Source organism: Ornithorhynchus anatinus, chromosome 2 (genome assembly GCF_004115215.2).
Source record: "Ornithorhynchus anatinus isolate Pmale09 chromosome 2, mOrnAna1.pri.v4, whole genome shotgun sequence".
In the NCBI taxonomy this organism is placed as follows: domain Eukaryota; kingdom Metazoa; phylum Chordata; class Mammalia; order Monotremata; family Ornithorhynchidae; genus Ornithorhynchus; species Ornithorhynchus anatinus.
The window spans coordinates 198067-220010 of NC_041729.1; the positions used below are offsets into that span (position 1 = coordinate 198067).

Here is a 21944-nt window from a genome sequence, read left to right on the forward strand (position 1 = left end):
CTTGTCTGGGCCTCGGTTTCCTCATCTGTAAGTTGGGGATTCGACATCCATTCTCCCTCCCACTTAGACTGTGAGCCTCAAGTGGGGCAGGTGCTGCATCCAACCTGATTGTCTTGCATCTACCCCAGTGTTTAAAAGAATGCTTGACATACGGTTAAGTGCTTAACAAACACCATTAAAAAAAAGGAGAAAACACAGAGCACGCACCTAGGATGCACCAAGCACAACCCAAGCAAGACCAGAGCACAAATGAAGCATGCCCCAAGCACACGGTGACACGCAGTGAGCACGTGTGGCGCACACGCTGCTACCATCCGGGAGCGGAGGCTGGGACGGAGATTACTTCCTCCGTCAGGTAACCACGCTCCACTGTGATGGTGGGGTCCTTAGGGATGAGGCAGGGTAACCTATGGCCGACGGGCCGGGCGGCCGTCGTCTGAAGTCTCTCCCCCGTCGACCGGAACCTCTCGGATCCGGTGCGAGCCCAGGGCTGAGGGAGACCCGGCCGCCGGCACGGACAGCGGTGGGGTCCTCGGCCCTCTCCCCCGTGGACTGGGGCCTCGCGTGCATCCTACCACCCGGGACCGCTCGTGGAATTTCCAAAAGCCTCGGCATCTTGGACGGAGCACTCCCGCTGAGAAGCGGCGTGGCTCGGCGGAAAGAGCACGGGCTTTGGAGTCGAAGGTCATGGGTTCGAATGCCGGATCTGCCACTTGTCAGCTGGGTGACTGTGGGCAAGTCACTTAACTTCTCTGTGCCTCAGTTACCTCATCTGTAAAAGGGGGATTAAGACTGTGAGCCCCACGTGGGACAACCTGATTCCCCTGTGTCTATCCCAGCGCTTAGAACAGTGCTCTGCACATAGTAAGCGCTTAACAAATACCAACATTATTATTATTATTAGAGATGGAGCACTGCTCTACAGACGGCGGCCTTAACGTCATCTGGCCGGGTTGGTGGAGCAAGGCAGGGCGGCTCCAGCCCCCAGGGCCTAAGCGGGGACAACCGCAGGACCCAGACTCCACCAGGGATCCCTTGAGTGAGGCGACAGCGATAGTTCTTACAGATAAGAGGAAACACCCGGACCGCGGACGTCCTAGAACCAAAATCCAGACCGTGAGCTCCCCGTGGGCAGCGAATGTGTCTACCAACTCTGATGTTTGTTATACTGTATTCTCCCAAGCGCTTAGTAATAATAATCATGATAACGATGGCATCTGCTAAGCGCTTACTGTGTGCCAAGCACTGTTCTAAGCGCTGGGTAATCAGGTTGTCCCACGGGAGCTCAGTCTTAATCCCCGTTTTACAGATGAGGCAGCTGAGGCACCGAGAAGTTAAGTGACTTGACCGAGGTCACGTAGCTGACGAGTGGCGGAGCCGGGATTAGAACTCGTGACCTCCGACTCCCAAGCTCGTGCTCTTTCCACTGAGCCACGCTGCTTCTCTTAGTACAGTGCTCTACGCACAGTAAGCGACGAATAGAATTGGTAATTGTAAGCTTAAAATATTAACATACGGTCAAGTCAGATTCCAGCATGTTGGGGGAGAGAGAGAGAAAGAGCGAGAGAGAGAGAGAGAGAGTGTACGCGTGTGTGAGAGACACTCGGAGGCTGCAGTGTGGTGTCGGCCTCCCAAAGCTTCTGCCCCATCTTCGCTGGCATTTCCTTCCACCCCCGCTCCAAGAGCCTCCCCTGGCCCACTGCCACAGGCGGGGCGGTCGGCCGGTCCCAGGTCTGCCGCCTCTCACCGGCCATGGCCACGAGGCCCGGCCCGTCGTCTCGTGTCACCGTGGCTCTCCCACGTTTCCTCCGTGCCCTCCGGCCACAGGCCCCCCTCTGGCTCACCGGAGGTCTCCTCCCACCACCTCACTCCTCTTCAGCCCCGACCGGGCCACCTGACGTTGAGCCCGGCCCAAAAGCGGGGGCCGAGCCGTTCTGGATGTCACATGGGTGAGGGGCTTGGGAGGGGGGTGGAAATCAGCGGTGGGGCCAGGTCTCGGAGCAGCCCGGGATTTAGGGCAGACACCACCACTGTTCTGCCGAACGTCCGCCTGATCTGAGGCTTAATGCCTGAAGACACCCCCGCTCCCCATCAGCAGCCCCAAGGGCCAGGGGCTCCGCTCGTCCAACCCGAAAAGCAGATTGGGCACAGGCTCGCGCACGTACACACCCCTATCCCACCCACCGGCCCCTGGGGGAGAGCAGACTGGTCAGAGACACCGACCCCGGGGGAGAGCAGACCGGTCAGAGACGCCAGGCCCGAGGGAGAGCGGGCCGGCCCCGGCTGGCCAGGCAGGCGCAGGTCCACTCTGCAGGAGTAGCCACCCTGGCTTTGGGAACCGAGGGAGACTCTGTGGTCCTCCTGAGGGAATTTTGCTCTTCTCTTTACTTCCGTCTTTCCTTCCGTGTCCAGCCCCTTGCCCCTATCCGCTGCTGCCAGTCTGCTGGTCCATCTGGGCACCTTTGTCTTCTTCCCCGGCACCCACTGCTGCCCTCTGCACTTAGTGGTGTCCACTACGGCATCCTACATCTAGCAGGTATCCAGGGTAGTGCTCTGCCTACAGTATCGCTATTGTTCTTGTCTGTCCGTCTCCCCCGATTAGACTGTAAGCCCGTCAGAGGGCAGGGACTGTCTCTATCTGTTACCGATCTGTCCATTCCAAGCGCTTAATACAGTGCTCTGCACATAGTAAGCACTCAATAAATACTACTGAATGAATGAATGAATGAAAATACCGTGGCCCACACACGGTAGTTGCCTGGTACAGCATCCTATACTCAGCAAAGTGCTGAGTATATTCTATATTACATATATATGTAGTATATTTTATACTCAGCAAAGTGCTCTACACTTAGTGGGCACCGGGGACCTCGTTCTGCACTTAGTAAGTACCCAGTTCAATGTTCCACACACAGTAGGTGCCCAGCAGAGCCCTCTGAAGACGAGGAGCTCAAGGTGGCACTTGGCAGACAACAGGCCCTCAACACTCATCAGACACCCGATACGGTGTTCGGCGTTCAGAAAGTGCCGGGACAGTGCTCTGTACGTGGCGGGCACTCGGCACTGAGTAAGCGCCCGGAACGGCACCCCGCATTCAGCAGGTGCTCAGGATGGCACCCGGTAGGAGTCCAGTGTAGCACTCTGCACACTGCAAGCACTCGGGATGGCACTCGGCACTCACCGGGCCCCCAGGAAAGTGCCTGGCACCCGGCAGGCGGGCTCATTTTGCGGGTTCAGATGTCAGCGGCCCTTCGCCCGTCTCCCGTCAGGGACCGTGAGCAGGACGGAGTCGACCCGGTCCCGACCCGGTCCCGACCCGGTCCCGGATGCCAGACTCCCTGAGGGGCCTCCGGTCATCCTCCACACCGCCACCGATCACAGCGTCAGCTCACCGCCGATCGTTTCCTCTAGTCTGGTGGGAAGAGGTGGTGTGGGTGAGTGCCCGGCTCCGCATGGACACCGCGCCAACGTAGAGCTGTTGAGGGAGGCGGTGTGGGTGAGCGCCCAGCTCCGCGGGGACACTGCCCCGACACGGAGCTGTTGAGGGAGACGGTGTGGGTGGGCGCCTGGCTCTGCACGGACGCTGTGCGGACATGGAGCCGCTCAGGCTTTAGTCAAGGACTTTCTGCTCCGTTTGGCTCTTATCAACTGGAGCCCTGAAACCCTCCACTGTAACAGCCATGAATCTGTGGAAACTCCTGCAGGGGCTCTCTCTCTCTCTCTCAATCTTGGCCACCGTGAGCTTCACGGCCCCCGAGAGGATTCAGCAGGCCTCCGCACCGGCCCGACCACCACCCTAACCACCGGGGAAAATTCCCTGAGCACATCACCTTGGGGTCATCAGCCTGTCCGGTTGCCTCCCCGCCTAGAGAACGGCCACCTACTCAAGGACAGTCTGGGGCTCCTTCCTCACCCTGGAGCCGGCAGCCTGTCCATCTGTCTGGCTCCCCCGGAGAACGGCCGCCTCCTCGGGAGCAGGTTCCGGAGCTCCTTTTTCACCCCGGAGATTAAGGTGCCGGCGGGGAAGGGGACAGAGTGCTTTGTGCCAGGGACAGGGCCGGCACCCACATCCCGCTATCCATGCGGATCATCTCCCTTCCGCTCCGTCGCTCCTCTCCGGGAGGCGGGGAGGAGCGTTCTCAGAGCAAAAACAGAATTCTAAGTAGGAGGTTTGACCCCCAGGGAGCAGCTTTTAAACGACCTAAAAAAATCAGCACGGAATTAAAATCTGTCAGAGCCGTCAGCAGCAAAACTACAGGGGCTCGAAGCTGTTTGATGGGAAACTTGAAAACAAGTCAAATTGCATTTACAAGAAAGATCGGGAAAGATTCGTGGTCGAAGCGGTACAAGATGGGCCACCGGAGGGAAAGTCTGGGTGAAGACGGGAGAGTCGGGGGTGTCGCGTGGTCTGTGCTGGGTCACTCGGGGGAGTCGGGGCCGGAGAGGGGAAAGTCATGGGGGTTGGATAGGCCGCGAAGGATCACTCTTCTCCCACGCCCTCTGCGTCACCCTGACTTGCTCCCTTTATTCATCACCCCCTTCTCTGCCCCACGGTACTCATGTACATATCTATAATTTATTTATTTATATATATTAACGTCTGCCTCCCCTTCTAGACTCTAAGCTCACTGTGGGCAGGGAAAGTGTCTGTTTATTGTTATATTATACCCTCCCAAGCTCTTAGTACAGTGCTCTGCACGCAGTAAGCGTTCAATAAATATGACTGACTGACTGACAGATTTGGAGATGGAGAGGGAAGAGACAGGGGGGTTGGATGGTCCGTACAGGTATGCAGGAAGAAGAGGGAGGGAAAGAGAGAAGAGTTACATAACAGGGATGGAGGAGTTACATAACAACAGTAATAATAATAATGATGGTATCTGCTAAGCACTTACTCTGTGCCAGGCACTGTTCTAAGCGCTGGAGTAGATACAAGGCAATCAGGTTGGACACAGTCCCTGTGCCACATGGGGCTCACAGTCTCAATTCCCATTTTACAGATGAGGTAACTGAGTCCCAGAGAAGTGAAGTGACTTGCCCAAGGTCACACAGAGGACAAGCGGCAGAGCCAGGATTAGAACCCACGACCTCTGACTCCCAGAACCATGTTCTTGCCACTAGGCCATGCTGTTTCCCATGGTCTGTGTTGGGCCACCGGACGGGAGAGGCAGGGATAGAGAGAAGAGTCGCTGGGGCTAGAGGGCCCGGGATGGTCACCGGGGAAGGAGGAGGAGTCACGTCAGGTATTTACCCGGTCTGCGCTGGGTCACTGGAAGGAGAGACAGGGATGGAGAGGGAGAGTCGAGGGTGTCGCATGGTCCGTATCCAATTTAGATGATGGATTTCCAGGAGGGCCACCAGCACGGGGCTCCCCCATTGTCCTGCCATGGTCGGAGCACTATCTCGAGGGGTTGGATTCCAAAGTGGTACTTACCCTCTGCAGACGGTAAGCTCCTTGGGGGCAGGGATCGTGTCTTCCAACTCTACTGTACCGGTCTCCCCTGTTTAGACCGTGAGCCCGTCACTGGGCGGGGACTGTCTCTATCTGTAGCCGAACCGTAAATTCCAAGTGCTTAGTACAGTGCCCCGCACATAGTAAGCGCTAAATAAACACTATGGAATGAATGAATGAACCCTCTCCCTTCTCAGGGTCGCACCTGGAGAGTTTCGTACTCTGCTCATCTCGGCTATGGGAGGGAGAGTCAAGCAGAGGCCTACCCATTCCATTCTTTGCTTGGGCGGTGGCTAGTGAGTGGCAGGCAATCTGCCACAAGTCAAACTCACCTGTGCCGGGCAGCGGCGGCACGGGAGAGAGTCAAGGGCGGAGACTGGAGTTTACCGCGTGGAAGGCAGCAATGCTAAACCAATTCCCTATTTTTACCAAGAAAACCCTACGGATACACTACCAGAATGACGGCAGATGGGGGTGGGGCGTTCCGGGAGAGATTGCCCAAGGCTCCGCTACGGGTCGGAGACGACTGGACAGCATAAGACACGATTTACTCTCTCCCTGCTTCAGACCGCTTAGGGACCTTTTTTTACACTCTGACCCTCCCCCTACTGGGACTTAAGCGTCTGTCTCCCCTGCCGGGTTGAAAGTTCCTTGAGGGCAGAGATCTAGTCCACTAGTACCACCGGAGTCTCGAGAGCTTAGTACAGTTAGAATAGGAGCTCGGTAAATACCACAGCTTGATCGAGTGACAGACCGAATGGGGTCTCCTCTGTTCTTCCAAACACGTGAATCCAAGCAGAGGTGTGTTCAAGCATCTGCTAAATTGGGAACACATCTTGGAGACCAGCAGGGCAGAGAGGCCACGGACAGTTGTTTTGTCGGACCAAGCCGGAGACACCCTGCTTCTCCCCACATTCGGAGCCCTCCTGAAATGCCACCTGCTTCAACAAACCTTCCCCTATTCGTGTCCCAGAACCCCGAGCCAGATCTTGCCCTCGGCCGGCTCAGCGGCTGAGGACCTATTCCCATCTGCCTCGACCCCTGCGTCTAGATGCCGGCTTGGTTTCTTTATTTTGACCACGCTAGTCGTAAATGTATTTTGGACCGCTTCCCCCGTCGGAGAAGCTTCCTGGGAGCTGATCCAGGGCCCTGCACCAAGTGGGAGCTCAATAAATGCTACTCTTAGGGCTCCCGCTAGACTCGACGACCGCACTGACGCAGGACGGCGATCTGCGGAGGCGGACGTGGACGGGGGGAGCCGGGCAGACGCAGCTCACGGACCCCCTCCTAACCCTCTAGTGCCCAAGGAGGGCCGAGCCCAGGGAGAACCGTCCCACCGGTCTGCCTCTCTCCCCCTTGACGTCATCAGTTGGGCTAATGGATGTCAGATCAGAATCCGGCTCGCCTCACTAGGACCAGAACAATCCGGCCCCAGGCCGGGTGCCCGGGGAAGCTACCGGAGAGGTCCCCGGAGACCTCAGGGCAGAGGAAATGGGCCACTCGCCGGCCCGGTGGTTTGATCTCTCTGCCGACTGGAGGCAGGGGACCGGATACGATGACCCCCCAGCTCCTGAACGCTAGGTTCCTATTTATCTTGGCTTGACCCCTCCCCCGAGTCGGAAGACCCGGAACCTCGCGCACGTGCGAGGGAACCAAAGCCGCCTCCGTGCCTTGCGCTAATGGAAGATCGGCGATCCCAGCCCCGCTCGGGAAATGCGGTAATTGAGCCTTTTAGTGCCACGGATGTTTCAGATGACTGGGGCTGACTGTCAATCAAAATGCAAAGAAGTGTCTCAAATGTGTGATAATACTACTCAATGAACTGTGGCAGGCAGGGGAGGGGGGAGGGAGGGAAGGGGGAGGGGAAAGGGAAGGGGGAGAGAGGGAAAGGAGAGGAGGGTTGGGGGAGGGACGTTTCAGAGGCGGGCAGGCAGCCCTCCGAGGCGGGCAGCCGGGCGGCCGCGGGTCTGGGGCCGCGCGGGCGGCGGCCTCCAGAGCGGCTCCACGTCTCCCCCTCGGCCAGTGTTTCCGGCGTCCGGTGCTCAATCCCGGCAGCGGCGGAGGAGCGAGCGGGGTGAGCGGGCCTCCGCCCGCCGGCCTCCGGGACCGGCAGGACGGCCGCGTCGGACAACCGGGGACGGCCCGCTGGCAGCGTCAGCGGCTCTGACTGGGCGCGGGTCGCCGGGTTGGGGTCCGGAATGGCTCCGGCACTTCCGAGTCTCTGAACGGCGGTCCCCTCCCAACACGGGTCTTTCTCTGCCCTCCGGAGCCGTGGGTAGAGGGACAGGGGAAACGGCACGTGGGGGTCCATCGGGCGGGGCCGCGGGAAACCGCTCTCCAATCCGCCTCTCAAACGACTCCGCCCGCGCTTGCCGCGGCCCTCGGCGCCACCGACCCACGGGGTCCGGGGAGGCTCGATCGGTCGATCCCCCGAGCCCCGGGGGCGTGGGGAGGGCGGACAGGCCGATCCCCCAGGCCCCGGGGCCACCCAGAGGGGCTCGGAGCAGCACGGGATCAATCACGTTTACTGAGCACTTACTGAGTGCAGAACACGGGATTGAGCGCTTGGGAGCGTACGCCGGAACAACAGAACAGACACACTCCCTGCCTACAACCAACTGATGGTCTAGAAGGGAGGAGCGGAATAAGCAGTCAGCCACGAGGGGGAGCCCGTCTGGCAACGGGGTGCTTTTTCCGGCAAAGGCCACACTCGCGGGCACCGCGGGAACCTGACAGACAAGATCCCCCCCCTCCACCTCCCACCGACCATTCTTCCACCCACCTATACCCCTCCATCCATCCATCATCCTTCCATCTACCCAGCCCTCTATCTTTCTGTCCATCCACCCACCCACCCACCCACCTTCCCTCCTTCCATTCATCCACCCACCACTCCACCTACTGACCCACCCCTCCATCCACCCTCCACCTACCAACTCCTCCATCCACCCATTCATCCACCCACCCACCCAACCCCTCCATCCATCCATCCATCCATCCATCCATCCATCCATCCATCCATCCATCCATCCATCCATCCACCCATCCACCCATCCACCCATCCACCCATCCACCCATCCACCCATCCATCCATCCATCCATCCATCCACCCATCCACCCATCCATCCATCCACCCACCCACCCATCCACCCATCCACCCATCCACCCATCCATCCATCCACCCACCCAACCCCTCCAATCTTCCATCCTTGGGCAGAACTGACTGAGCACATTCTGAGGGTCCTGCACTGCACTGCGCACTGGGGAGGCTCCGCCTGCCCTCCAGGAGCCCCGAGTCTGACGGGGCGGGCAGACAGACAGACGCTCTTTACTGGAGAGAGGGAGAGTCCAGGAGTAAATGGTCCCCAGCAGCTGTTGCCGATCACCACCATCCCCAGTGGCTGTTGAGCCTCGGCCCCGGCAGGTGTGCCGTACCACAGACCCAAATCCAGCCTTGGTCACCGTGGCTTAAACGGGATGGAGACGGTCCAGAGGAGAGTGAGAAGCAGCGTGGCTTAGCGGAAAGAGCACGGGCTTGGAAGTCAGAGATCTAATCCCGGCTCCGCCACCTGTCCGCTGGGTGACCTCGGGCAAGTCACTTAGTTTCTCTGTGCCTCAGTTACCTCATCTGTACTTGGGACAACTTGACTACACTGTATCTACCTCATCGCTTAGAACAGTGCTTGGCCCTTAACAAACACCATCAAAAAAATATCAAGCCAGCAAGCAAAATAGTTACACGGCACTTTCTCTGTGAGGAGCACTGTTTTAAGCAGTTGGGAGAAGACAACACAATAGGGTAGGGAGACACCATCCCTTCCCTCAAGGAGACTACAGTTTAGCAGGGGAGGAAGACACCAAAACAAGTAAATGGTACGAAAAGTGGCAGAGAATAAAGATCTGCCCAGAGAAGTACAGGGCAGGAAGGAGGAGGTGGGGTTCCCAGGTGCTTAGGGTACAAGGAAGTGGTGAAGTAGGGGGAATAGGATGGGGAAAGGCGAGATGGTTCAGGTCAGGCCTCCTGAGGAGAGACAGGCTGGGGGGATAGGGAGGCTGAGGAGTGGCGTCTCCCCGGACACCGCCAGTCATCAGTCGGGGAAGACGTGACGAACCCGGAGGCGGCGGAGTAGGCAACCCACGGGACGGGAGTGGGCTGGGGGTGCGTGGGACAGGCAGGGCAGTAGCCCCCGAACTATGAAGGCCTAAAAGCATCCGACTCCATCCACCTGGACGGCCAGGGCTCGGAGGAGAAAAGAAGGAAGGCTATGAAATCGGGACAGGTGGGGACCTGACGGCAGAGGCGATGACCGTTCACCAACCCCAGGACCCCTGGGGGTGGGGTGCCGGTCAGGGAGGGGGGGGGGGCTGGTCGGGGGCAGTGGGTGCCAGCGAAGGGACGGAGCCACAGGCCGGGGGGTGCCCATCAGAAGGCGGGGTCGGTCAGGAGACGGGAGCATCAGCTGAGGTGAGAAGGGATGAGTCTGGAACAACCCAGAGGAAGGAGTCCTTGGCGACGCAAGCAGAGAGGGAAGGGGACCTGGCTCCCCAAGGAAACCGCAGCGACAGAAAGTGTCGATGGGGCAAGAGGGATTTGGCTCAATCCCCGGGCGAATCACCCGGCTGCCAACGTGCCGAGTCGCAGCCTCCTGGGAGAGGACGCTGCTCGCTCGGGAGCACTGGAGATCTCCCCGTCCCTCCCCAGGGCCCGGGCAGGCGGTCACGGGGCAGATGCGGTGGAAAACAAATCCATTCTTAAGCCGACCGTGAACGCCTCCACCAGGGGACCCAGGCCATCGACCACCGCTCAGAGAAACGGTCACCATGCGATGGCCCCACCGGGCCAGTGGATGAGATGGCCCAGCTCCAGCTGCCCCATCTTCCTTTCCGCTTCCGTCCTGTCCGTTCCGTCCGTTCCGGCTGTCCTGGGGCTGGGGAGGAAGGACTGGGTGGGTGGGGGAGGGGACGACACAAGTAACCAGTATCGGCGGTGATGGCAAGCCCCCCCGCTGCCCCGGTCTCCCTTCAAGCACCAGCCTCGGGGATCTCGGCAGTCAACGGAAGGACCCGGCGGCTCTCCTCCACATCTTTAACTGATTCTGGGCCCGCCGGGGGCTCCTCCTCACGGTCTCGGCCGCCGGCGACAGGAAATAACTGCTTTGGCACACTCCACGTTTTTGGGAGAGAGGAATGCTTCCCGGCCCACGTTCGGATGGAGGGAAATTACTCACAGAACCCGTATTCCCTCCTAAACTAAAACGCGTTTACCAAATTAGAGAGTTCTCTTGGCTTGCGAAGTTGACTCCTGCTTGACTCCTGCCTCATCCGCTTGATCGGGCTTCGTTCTTTATTCAGCTGGATCTGCCTCAGGCGAGATCTGGGAATAAATCCATGCTGTCCAGCCCAGATCTACGACTCTCCCGTCCAGATCTAGAACACCCTCCTGCCCAGATCTGGACCACTCTCCCGTCCGTATCTCGACGACCCTCCCACCTGGATCTAGACTCCTATACGAAGGAGTGGCGGAGAAGCTGAAACGGTGCTGTATTGGAAGCCATGATCCATGGCAGGCAAAGGACCAAAAGGTGATTACAGACCGGAAGCACCACACCGGGTCATTTCTCCCCGAGCGAGGACCAAAGAAAACCGCTTTCCCACCTGGAGCAGAACCCCGCGCTGTCCTCCCCGCCACCCGTGGCTACCCGCTTCAGACTACAAGAAAAAGGATTCTCTGATCCAAAGCTGAGAAACCCTAATCAACGTCCGCAGCTTTGCTTCCCAGCTGCCCATTTCCAGGAGCTTCTGCTACTTTTCAGAAGACCGTGAGCAGTGACGTACTGAGTCAGACCACCCCCGTCCACCATTCCATCCAATGGTTCCCCCCTCTGGTCACTCCGTGCTTCGGTCAATGATCCATCCAGCGGTCCCCACCGGTCCCCTGAGCCTTGAACTCTGCCTCTACCAAGCCCCCGAGCCAATCCCCCAACAATGTGGGGTTGTGTTCCCGAAGAATCTCACGTTCTCAAAAACTCACTCTTAGGTACGCATACACCCGTGCACAAAGCCATTCTTCCGACCACACGTCACGCTGCATTCGGACAGATGCATGTGGTGGGAAGAGCTCCCCCCAAGTTCCCGAACAGAATTCCAGCGAGTGGTCACAGAGAAAACATGCACCACAGAATGGGCACACTCTGGCCTCTCGGGTAATCTTTAGGCATCCATTCGCTCCTGTTAGATTGAGAACTACTTGAGAACGGGAACCAGGCCTTCTAATTCCGACATGCGCTCCCAAATGCTCACCACAGTGCTCTACACTCACTGTCAATCAATCGAGCATATCCCGGTCAGGGGAAGGGCGAGGGGACGGAGGGATGGGAAACCTCGCCAGCGTGGCCGAGGACAAGAGCTGGAAGCTGCAGGCTTCCGCTGGAGCCACGTCCCAGAGAGGGGTTCGCCACCAGTCGGGTCGTCGGCATGTGTCGGAACATAAGGAGAATAATAGCGACATATATAGGGAGCACTCTCCGTGTGCAGAGCCCCGGGATCGATGCCGGGTCATCAGATCTGGCCTACACTGGGCTCGTGATCTAAGGCAGCGGGTATGAAGAGGGAGGGTGCTCCAAGCCATAAGCAGGATATGGACAGACGGGGAAACGGAGGCCCAGAGAGGTTATGGGACTTGCCCCATCTCTGCCACGCCCAACATCCTTGCCATCCCGGCCATTCATTCAATCGCATTTATTGAACTTTTACTGTCTTCAGAGCACTGTACTAAGTGCTTGAGAGAATACAACAATCAACGGACACGTTCCCTACCATGACGAGCTTACGGTCTAGAGGTGGACAGTCTTCCCGGTCATCCCCACCATCTCTGCCATCCTCACCATCCTCACAATCACCAACATCCCAGGCATCGCTGTCAACCCGGTCATCCTGGCCATCAGAGTCATCCGGGCCCTCGCAGTCATCCGGGCCGTCCCCGCCTTTCAAACCAACGCCGTCATCCCGGCCAACCCCACCGTGTCAACCATGACTTTCATCCTGGCCGACCTGGTCACCCCGGGCATCCCTGTCACCCCGGCCATCCCGGCCATCCCAGTGACCCGGCCACACGGTCACCCGGCCATCACGGTCACCCCAACCACCCCCCCCCATTCAAGCCATCACCGTCATCCCAGTCACCACTTCCGTTCCGGCCAACCCGGCCATCCTGGGCATCACTGTCATCCTCGCCATCCCCGCCCCACAACCGTGCCCCCCGCCGGCTCAGATCACTGCTTCCCCAGCCAGAAAACAACCACTGCCAGGACCGCACTCACCGCACCAAGCATGATCCTGAAAATGAGCCACCGAAATCCCCAGATGACGATGAGGGATGGTGGGGAGCGCAGGGGCGTCCTGGAGAGGCTCCAGAGAGGGCACAGGAAAATGCCCAGAAATCCGGTTTCCAGAAGTTGCGATTCCCATCCTGAAATGAGGAACGGAAAGAGGAGAGGTGAGTGTAAAACTCCCACAGTTCCCTTCAATCTCTCAGTCCATCAGTCGGTAGCATTTAACCGAGCACTAGGCTAAGCACTCGGGTGAGTATAACCGAGTCCTCAGCCACAATCCCAGCCCTCAGCAAGCTTAATGTCCAGCAGTAACGACAACAGTAAATACCAGGAAATGGAGAGCAACGGAATCTATAGATCGATCCATCCATCCAAAAGAGTGGGTAGACTCACTCCTTGCTCACGACAAGCTTACATTCTAGAGTGGGACCCAGGCGTTAATTAGGGGGTCGCATAATCAGCTATGCATATAAGTGCGGCAAGAACAGGGGTGTGTGAGTTTCCAAGTGTTAGAGGCGCTACAGAAGTGCTCTCCCCCCATCTTTCTGCTAATAATGATAATAAATAGTAATAATAATATTTGTTAAGCACTTACTATGAACCAAAAATGGTATTAAACACTTAGGTAGTAGAGGTTAATCGGAGAGAACAGAGTTACTGTCCCAGATGAGAAGAGATGCCCCACAAGTCCCACAGAAGCACCGTGGCTTAGTGGAAAGAGCATGGGCTTGGGAGTCAGAGGACGTGGGTTCTAATCCCGACTCTGCCACTTATCAGCTGTGTGGCCTCAGGCAAGCCACTGCACTTCTCTGTGACTCAGTTACCTCGTCTGTAAAATGTGGATTCATTCATTCAATCGTATTTATCGAGTGCTTACCGTGCGCAGAGCACTGTATTAAGCGCTTGAAAATTACAATTCGCAAACAAAGAGAAACAATCCCTGCCCACACGAGCCCCACTTGGGACAGCCCCATTACCTTGGATCTACCCCAGTGCTTATAACGTGGCTTGGCACATAGTGAGCGCTTACCCTGATTACCCTGTATCTATCCAGGCGCTTAGAACGCCGCTCTGAACATAGTAAGCGCTTAACAAATACCAACATTATCATTATTATTATCATCCCCACCGTCATCACTGTAAGTGATATTTACTGAACACCGATTTAGCATGCAGCCCTGCACCAGGGACTTGGGAGAGCACAATAGATGAAGAAGATCCGGTCCTTGTCCTCGAGAAGCTTCCGGTCTAACAGGGCGGACAGGCAGACGTAAATTGTTTACGGAGTCGAAGCAGGAGAGAGAATGTCATGGATTATGTACACAGAGCCTAAAAGCAATCTGACAACCAGACCAGAAACTGTACAAGCTCAAGTACCTGTGTGTGGTCACGGTCTCTCTCTCTCTCTCTCTCTCTCTCTCTCTCACACACACACACACACTTCCTACATGGCCACCTCTGTACCTACAATCTAAAGGCAGAGACAGATGAACTGACATTATATACAAAGAGTTGAAGCAGAAGAAATAGCAAAGTTAGAACGGCCAGTAGTCTGACTGAATCGAGATGAAATCGCTGAATAAACAGCGAACATACAAATAAAATTCTTCAAAGGGGCATAAATGGTGAGGAAAGGAATAGAGTATGTAAGCGTGACTTTAGAGAAACAGTCAGAAAAGGAAACAGCTCAGGGCAGGCTCCAGGAAGGTAAAGTGCACACAAGCTGCCAAACACAGTGACACACATATGCAGACACACACAGAGACACAGAAACATAGTTTACGCGCCTCAGTTACTGTGATAAAACTGCACTTGAGGCCAATTCTAAAATTCACTTTTCCCTGATTTACGTCGGGCTCCCCCTTATTCCAAATCCAGGAGTCCCTTTCTCACTAACCTTCACAGTGGGCCTTCGCCTCCACGCCGGAGTCCTGTCAAACCGCCCCACCTCCACCCAGACAAGAGGTCTCCCAGCCAGGAAAGTCAGAATGGTGTAGGCAGAGAGTGGGAAGAGAGCAGCAGAGGGTGGGCAGAGAGCAGGGAGAGAGGGAAGAGAGCAGAGAGGGCAGGCAGAGGGTGGGCAGGCAGGGGGAGGGGATCTGGGAAACCTCTCCCCATTTCAACGGTAGGGTCCACTTCTTCCAATGGGCCTCACGCCCCGAAGGCGGCCTTGCCGACAGTGGCTTCGGCAGCGGTAGACGCCACCTGCTGTGCCAGCTTGGGCACAGGGGCGCACAGACTCAGAGCGGGGTCTCGGGGGGTTAGATTCCTTCTTTTCTGCAAAATGGGACCGCTTGCGGCTTTTCCGCCGAATCGCGCTGATCGTTCGCCTGGGACTTCACAGATAGGAAGACGAAGAAACGGCACACGCTCCGGCTGCCGTCGTTCTCCACGGGGCTTTGGCACGCGGAGAAACGGCTTGGCCCCCGTGAGCCGGAAACTTGTGTCTGGACTCTGGAGCCACTCGCTTCATCAACATCATTATTACGATTAGTATGTTAGTAACAATACTAATAATAATAATATTGTGGCATTTGTCATGTGCTTACGTTGCTCTAAGCACCGTATCGAACGCTGGGGTAGATAGAAGAAATCAGGTTGGGCACAGTCTCTGACCCTCATGGGACTCGAAGTCTAATTAGGAGGGAAAACAGGTCCCGAATCCCCATTTTGGAGATGAGGAACTGAGGTCCAGAGAAGTGAAGAAACTGGCCCAAGGTCACAAAGCAGACAAGCGGCAGAGCTTCGAGAGGACCCAGTCCTCCGCCCCCCAAGCCTGGGCTCTTTCCATTAGACCACGCTGCTCCTCTCATCATTTCGATCTACAAAGGCCCCTCGGCCGCAGTGGATTTGACGGGCCCAAGTGAAACGGTCTTGGCCTCCGCCGCTTATCCCGGGGGGGTTCGGAACCTTTGGGCCCCAAACGAGGGCGTCTCCGGAGTGGAGGATAGCCTGGAGGCACCAGGGCAACTGCCGGGGAGAGGCCGACTGGGCCTGAACCGGACGACGAGCTGCCGTCATTGGCCCGGCTGGCGACCGAGCCCCAGGGAGGCCGAGAGCGGAGGGGCGGAGGGGTGATGGGAGAGGGGAGTGGGGGGGGCTTCCACAGCGGCCCGGCCCCACCGTGATCCGCAGCGTCAAACGGCACGCGCCATCTCCGGCCCACACGTCCAACGGGCCGGGTGGTGGAATGATCCAGTCTCCCTGGGCGGCATAGGCGGTGACCTCCAGGGCCCGCTCACACCCACCTCCCCCGGTCCTTTCCAACCACCCAATTGCTCATTACGGTGCTCTGCAATGTAGACAAAAAGCACTCAATAAACACCACTGACCGATGGATTGATCGATGCCGCCAAAGTCGGCCCAAGACAGTCACTCCGGGGCCAGTCAGCTTCCCCGGTCCTTCCCACCGGCCCTCCCGCCAAGACCCCGGAGATCGGGACAGGAGGGCCCAGAAGCAACGCTACCACCAACGGCACCGGTGTGCCGGGGCCGCAGCCCGAGTCGGCGTGCCGCCGGCACCCCCGGACCCGGTTCCGGGGGACCGACGGCACCGGGGCGCCGGGAGGGGCCCGCCTCAGAGACACACGGGGGCATATCGGCCAGGACGACGGAGACGGCGTCCCGGCCCCGCGCCCGAGGTCGAGGGCAGCCCCGAGGATCCGGAGAGACCCGAGTGAGCGGCTCGCCGCCGGGACCGCGGACCACCCTGAGGTTCGGCCGGGGCTCGCTGAAGGCCAGTCCCGGCGTGGCGGGGAGGGGGAGGGGCCGAGCGCGGGGAGCCGAGAGGTGGGGCCGCCGCCCCGCCCGGGCCGCGCACGCTGGCACGGCTGGGAAGCGCGGGGCCGGGCCGGGCCGCGGACCCACCTGCTCCCGTTTGCTTCGGGTGCAGCCGGTCAAATGCGGGCAGCTGTGCGGGTCGCACAATGGGCCCATTGTCCCCTCGCGGGGGAGGCCGAGGACCGGCCAAGCGGGAAAAGAATAAATAAGGAGGGCTCGGCCCTGCCAACCCCGGGCTCCCGCCGGTCGCGCTCGCCGCCTCCGGCCCGGAATGGCGCGGCCGGGGCGGGAATGTGCGCGACAGCCACGGGATCTTCCCTTCGGGAGCCGGAGTGGGAAAACAGCGGGGACCGCGACATCGCGGGACACGGGATACACGGCCTCCCCGCACCCCAACCCCATCCGGGAAGGGGAACGCCACGGGATACACGGCCCTCCTCCCCGCTTCACCCTGAACCCACCCGGGGGTGGGGACACCACGGGATACACAACCTCCCTCCAACCAGTCAGTCGCATTTATTGAGCGCTTACTATAACAGAATTGGGTCACACGCTTCCCACCCACAACGGGCACAATCTAGAGGGAGGACTGAATCCCCATTTTACAGTCGAGGAAACTGAGGCTCAGAGAAGTGAAGTGACTTGCCCGAGGTCGCATAGCAGGCGAATGGCAGAGCCGCGATTAGAACCCGGGTCCTTCCGACTCCCAGGCTCCGGCTCTATCCGCTAGGCGACGCTTCATCCCAACCCCATCTGGGGGTGGGGACACCTCAGGATACACAGCCTCCCTTCACCCCCACCCCATCCAGAGCTGGGGGCTGCCACAGCACGCACAGCCTCCCTTCACTCCCCGACCCCCCAGGGGACAGGCACCTGGGATGCGGCCGGCACTCCGCCGGTTACCCGGCCTAGCACGGTGATGTCACACGGGAACTTTCAGGTGTGTCCGAGGGACTCCCGACTCCCCCAGGCTCCAGAGCCGTTGGGCCCCCTCCCCGGTCCCGTGAACCCGGGCGGCTCGTCCGAGAGGCCGAAGCCAAAAAGAGAGACACCAGAAGGTAAAGGGCGCCCCGGGCAGGGTCAGGGCGGCTGGCCCCGGGGAGTCACCGTGGGGTGAGACCGGATGCGGGGCCGCCCTCCTAACGGCCCCGACTGAACTGGGGATGGGAAACTCTCCCCGCCTCTGGCTGCTCTCAGAGCGGCTCGTCTAAATACTCAAAGGGACGTCTGTTCTCCCCGGAGGGTGATACGGCTTGGCTGTAGAGAGAGGCGCTACCTCCCCAGGGACCGTCCAGCTGTGTCTCTGTCTAACGCTCACCGCCAAAATCCTCTCTTTCAGCCCCCACCCTGTCCGGAGAGGAGGTGCCGGCCGTACCCCCGTAGAACAGCGGGGAGGTGCCCCGATACCCATTTTCAGAGCGCCGTCCCGGCACTTGGCTCATCCTTGTCCTCAACACAGCCCCTTGAGGGAAGTGGAAGGTCAAGGGTCTTATCCCCATTTTAAAGATGAATAAAATGTGGCCACGGAGGGACAGTACCCTGCCCAAGGGCTCCCAGCAGAACGGGGGCCGAGCTGGGACTAGAGCACGGGCCCCTGGACTCCCAGCCCTGGGAGGTCTCTTTGCCGGGCGCTGGGCCCAGCCCTGCCAGTGGGTCCAGTTCAACCCAGTCAGGCTCCCCCTCCGCCAACTCCCACCGGACTCCCAGCTCCCTTCACGATCAGCCAACACAGGGGCGGTTTCAGCTATCAACGGTGTCCAGGCCATAGCCGCCCCCACTTTATATGCAAAACCTGGAAGATCGTCCGGTGGCTGGAAAAGAGATGACATTCTTTTTCCTCCCACCACCGGCTGCCCCATCTCGTCGGGACTGGGTCGGGGCAAACAGGACCATCTGAGTTCAGGGGAGGCTCGCGGGACCCTATGTGTCTGTCGGCCCCCAACTAGCCTGAATTCCCCTCCGACGGCCCCCGCCACGGGTCTCGGGCCTCAAGGGAAGCCTCACGGTCGCAGGGCGCACTCGGGACCATGGAATCCAAAGTCGATGGCCTCGCCCGGCCCAGGTTGCGGAAGACTCCAAGAGCGACAGGAGAGTCACGGGCTCCAGTCTCCCTACTGCTCCCGGGCACCTCCTCCCTCCGGGCAGCCACAGAATCTCTGCTCAATCCCTGATCCATTTCCACAAACGGTCGGAGGGGCCGGTCCTGGCTTCACGTTTCCTCCCCAACTCGTGGAACGGGTTGCTTCTGAACTTTCAGTGTTGAAAAGAGCAGCCGAGGGCAGGAGTAACACTCCAGTTGGAAACCCCGAATCTGGAAAGTCGCGCTGGGGCTCAGAGTCCGAGAGTTACGGACCGAATGTTCTCGGACTGTGAAACGGAGAGAAAGGGAGGCCGAGAGAAACCAGATACGATCACCGGGAGCGGGGAATCCGACCAAAAGAAAACGCACTCGGCTGAGCTCGGAGCCAAAATCTGACTTCATTCCTCTTCACTAACCGCGTACATGCCATCTCCCTCTTCATCCAGACTCCCTCCCGCCTTACTGCCAGCCCGCCCAATTAAGTACTTTTTAATAGCTTTGCTATTAAATAAACCTTCCAGGATGCAGAGATTTCAAAAACCTAATCCCAAAAGACAACCAGAATACGTGAACTATATATAGTTGCCCTTCAAATTCAAAGACATCACAGATGGTGAAGTTCAAGTTCACCTCAAAATGCCTGTGTGGCTGAGAAAGGCCACTGCGGATCTCACGGTCCCGGCCACAGTGGGCACACATGAAGCTTGTCCCCTACTGTGGTGTTCTACTTAATGTCTGTCCTGCCTGGCGCTGTTTTCCCTTCGGCCTTCTGATCTCTCTTTCTAGAAGAAGGTTTTGGCAAGAGAGAGCTGTTCCTTCCTTATTGGCAGTGTGCTCTATAAGTCTCTCTTTGGCAGGGGACTCCCAGTTTGCAGCTGGGATGCAGCATTACACGCCAGACCCTTAAAAACTCTGCCTCTGCCCTTCTGGTTTTCGGTTTCCCAGTCTCAGCTTTCAGGTGTCCTGCCGGTGCTCATTCTCATCACATGTCCCGCTCGGCGCAGCCGTGTTAAGGTGAGTACTGGGGATGACTTGGTTCCAGAATTTCATTGTCCCGCGCTCTTGCCTTGCCAACTGCTATCGAGTTTGGCCCACGAGTCATTCCGGTGGGATGGCTCGAAGACCCGTACCTGGCACCTGTGCGGGGTCGAGGTCCTGCAGCCGTACCGAAGGTTGGACAGCGCCACGGCTTCTGCAGCCTGATGCCACACTCTCTGCTTGCTAGTCTCCCAAATGATCTGCTGGGCTTTTTAAGTGGCTGGGCTCGGCCACTTGTCAGCTGTGTGACTTTGGGCAAGTCACTTAACTTCTCTGTGCCTCAGTTACCTCATCTGTAAAATGGGGATTAAGACTCTGAGCCCCTTATGGGACAACCTGATTCCCCTGTGTCTACCCCAGCGCTTAGAACAGTGCTCGGCACATAGTAAGCGCTTAACAAATACCAACATTATTATTATTATTATTAATTCGGTTTTCTGTTTCCCTATCTATCGCTGCACTACTGGTCGACGAGCTGCCTACGTAGCGGAACTCTGCCCCCGTATGCGAACGGCGGAGAAGAAAACCTCAACGTGCCACTGGGCACAAGGGGACTGGATGAGGGGGTGGATGATCTCAATGCAAACCACTGCCACCGAGGCAAATAAGGTGTCCATCTCCTCGATTCTATTTATCTTGACGATGATGTCTTGTTTTTGTTATGTTCTGTTTTGCTTCGCTGTCTGTCTCCTCGGTTTAGACCGTGAGCCCGTCATTGGGCAGGGTTGGTCTCTATCTGTTGCCAAATTGTACATTCCAAGAGCTTAGTACAGTGCTCTGCACAGAGTAAGAACTCAATAAATACTACTGAATGAACTCCAGCCAGGTGAGACACTCCTTTCCCCTCTCCGCCATCTGCCTCTGAGCGGCATCCCCTGAGTGCCGGGGCCGGAGAAGGCACTCATCTGCGTCTGCATCGGTACAGGGTGAGAGAGGGCCAGGGAATCACGGTGCAACCCCGACACCCTCAGATACGATCTCACCGGCGGCGGCATCGTCTCCAAACCAAGAAGCTGCCGTACACACGATACCCCAGATGGTTCTGTAAATGGCTGAAATCCCCTCGTACAAAGGTCCCTGCAGCTCTAGAAGTAAGAGAAAGCCCAGGAACTCAGGCAAGGGGCCACAGATGTTGGAATCCACGGCTTCCCCGGTGAAATCCTCTCAGAGGTGCAAGTGGGAGTGACAGAGAGCTTCGTGCAACTGACCCCGTGACACGGCTCCGATGCCCTGGCCGTCGCTGGGCCAACACAGAGCCAACCAACCAGGTCCATGGCTACTCTGCAATCCACCACTTGGTCTTGGACTTTCCCGGGCCCCTCATTCATTCATTCAATAGTATTTATTGAGCAGTTACTATGTGCAGAGCACCGTACTAAGAGCTTGGAGTGTAGAGTTCGGCAACAGATAGAGACAATCCCTGCCCGATGACGGGCTCACAGTCTAAACAGGGGAGACAGACGGCAAAGCAAAACAGAACAAAACAAAAACAATACATCATCATCAAGATAAATAGAATCAAGGAGATATCTTATTAACAAAATAAATAGGGTAGTAAATAATACATACAAATGAGCACAGTGCCGAGGGGAGGGAAAGGGGGAAGAGAAGAGGGTGGGGGGGAGTGGAGGGGGAGCAGAGGGAAAGGGAGGGCTCAGTCCAGGAAGGCCTCCTGGAGGAGGTGAGCTCTCAGGAGGGGTTTGAAGAGGGGAAGAGGGGAAGAGGGAGCGGCCGGGCTCCCTCCACGCCCCATCCCCGCCCCACAACCCACCCCCACACCCCAACCCTCACACATACGCACACGCACCCCAACCACGAACACCGCAGGAGTGGGGCCGGGGCGGTGCAGTGGGGGGGGGGGGGGGGAGAAGGGGTGAGAGATCCGGGGGAGAGAGAGCGGGTGGGAACCGGGTTGGTTTCGGTTGGCTGGTTGGTTAGGTTGGCTCTCCCAGAGTGCCGACCCTCCCCTTACTGCCACTTACCAGCCGGTCTTCCTCCCCCTGCGTCCTCCCAAAGGTGGCCTCGGTGGGAGGGGAAGCTGTGGGACGGCAGTCCCCACCCTCCGCCTCCCCTGTCGGAGATGAGGGCCCGGCCAGTTGGGAATCGGGCACCGGGCAGACATCGTCATGGAGGATGGGCTGAGCCTCTCCAGAGGATCACCCGCTGATGCCAAACTGACTGACTGCAGCTGGGGAGCGGGCAGGGAGTGCCATGGGGCGCCCTCCTCTCCAGCCAAATCACCCCTCTTCAAGGCACCCCCGCG

General features: G+C 58.2%; 1 protein-coding gene across 1 annotated transcript in view; it reads right to left on the reverse strand.

Annotated features, from left to right (window-relative positions):
- Positions 1-21944, reverse strand: part of LMF1 (lipase maturation factor 1) — a 207977-nt gene that overhangs the window by 114353 nt on the left and 71680 nt on the right. Inside the window, exon 4 of the mRNA XM_029054660.2 lies at positions 12772-12920. Coding sequence (XP_028910493.1) covers positions 12772-12920 — 149 coding nt within the window. The remainder of the gene's footprint in view (positions 1-12771; positions 12921-21944) is intronic.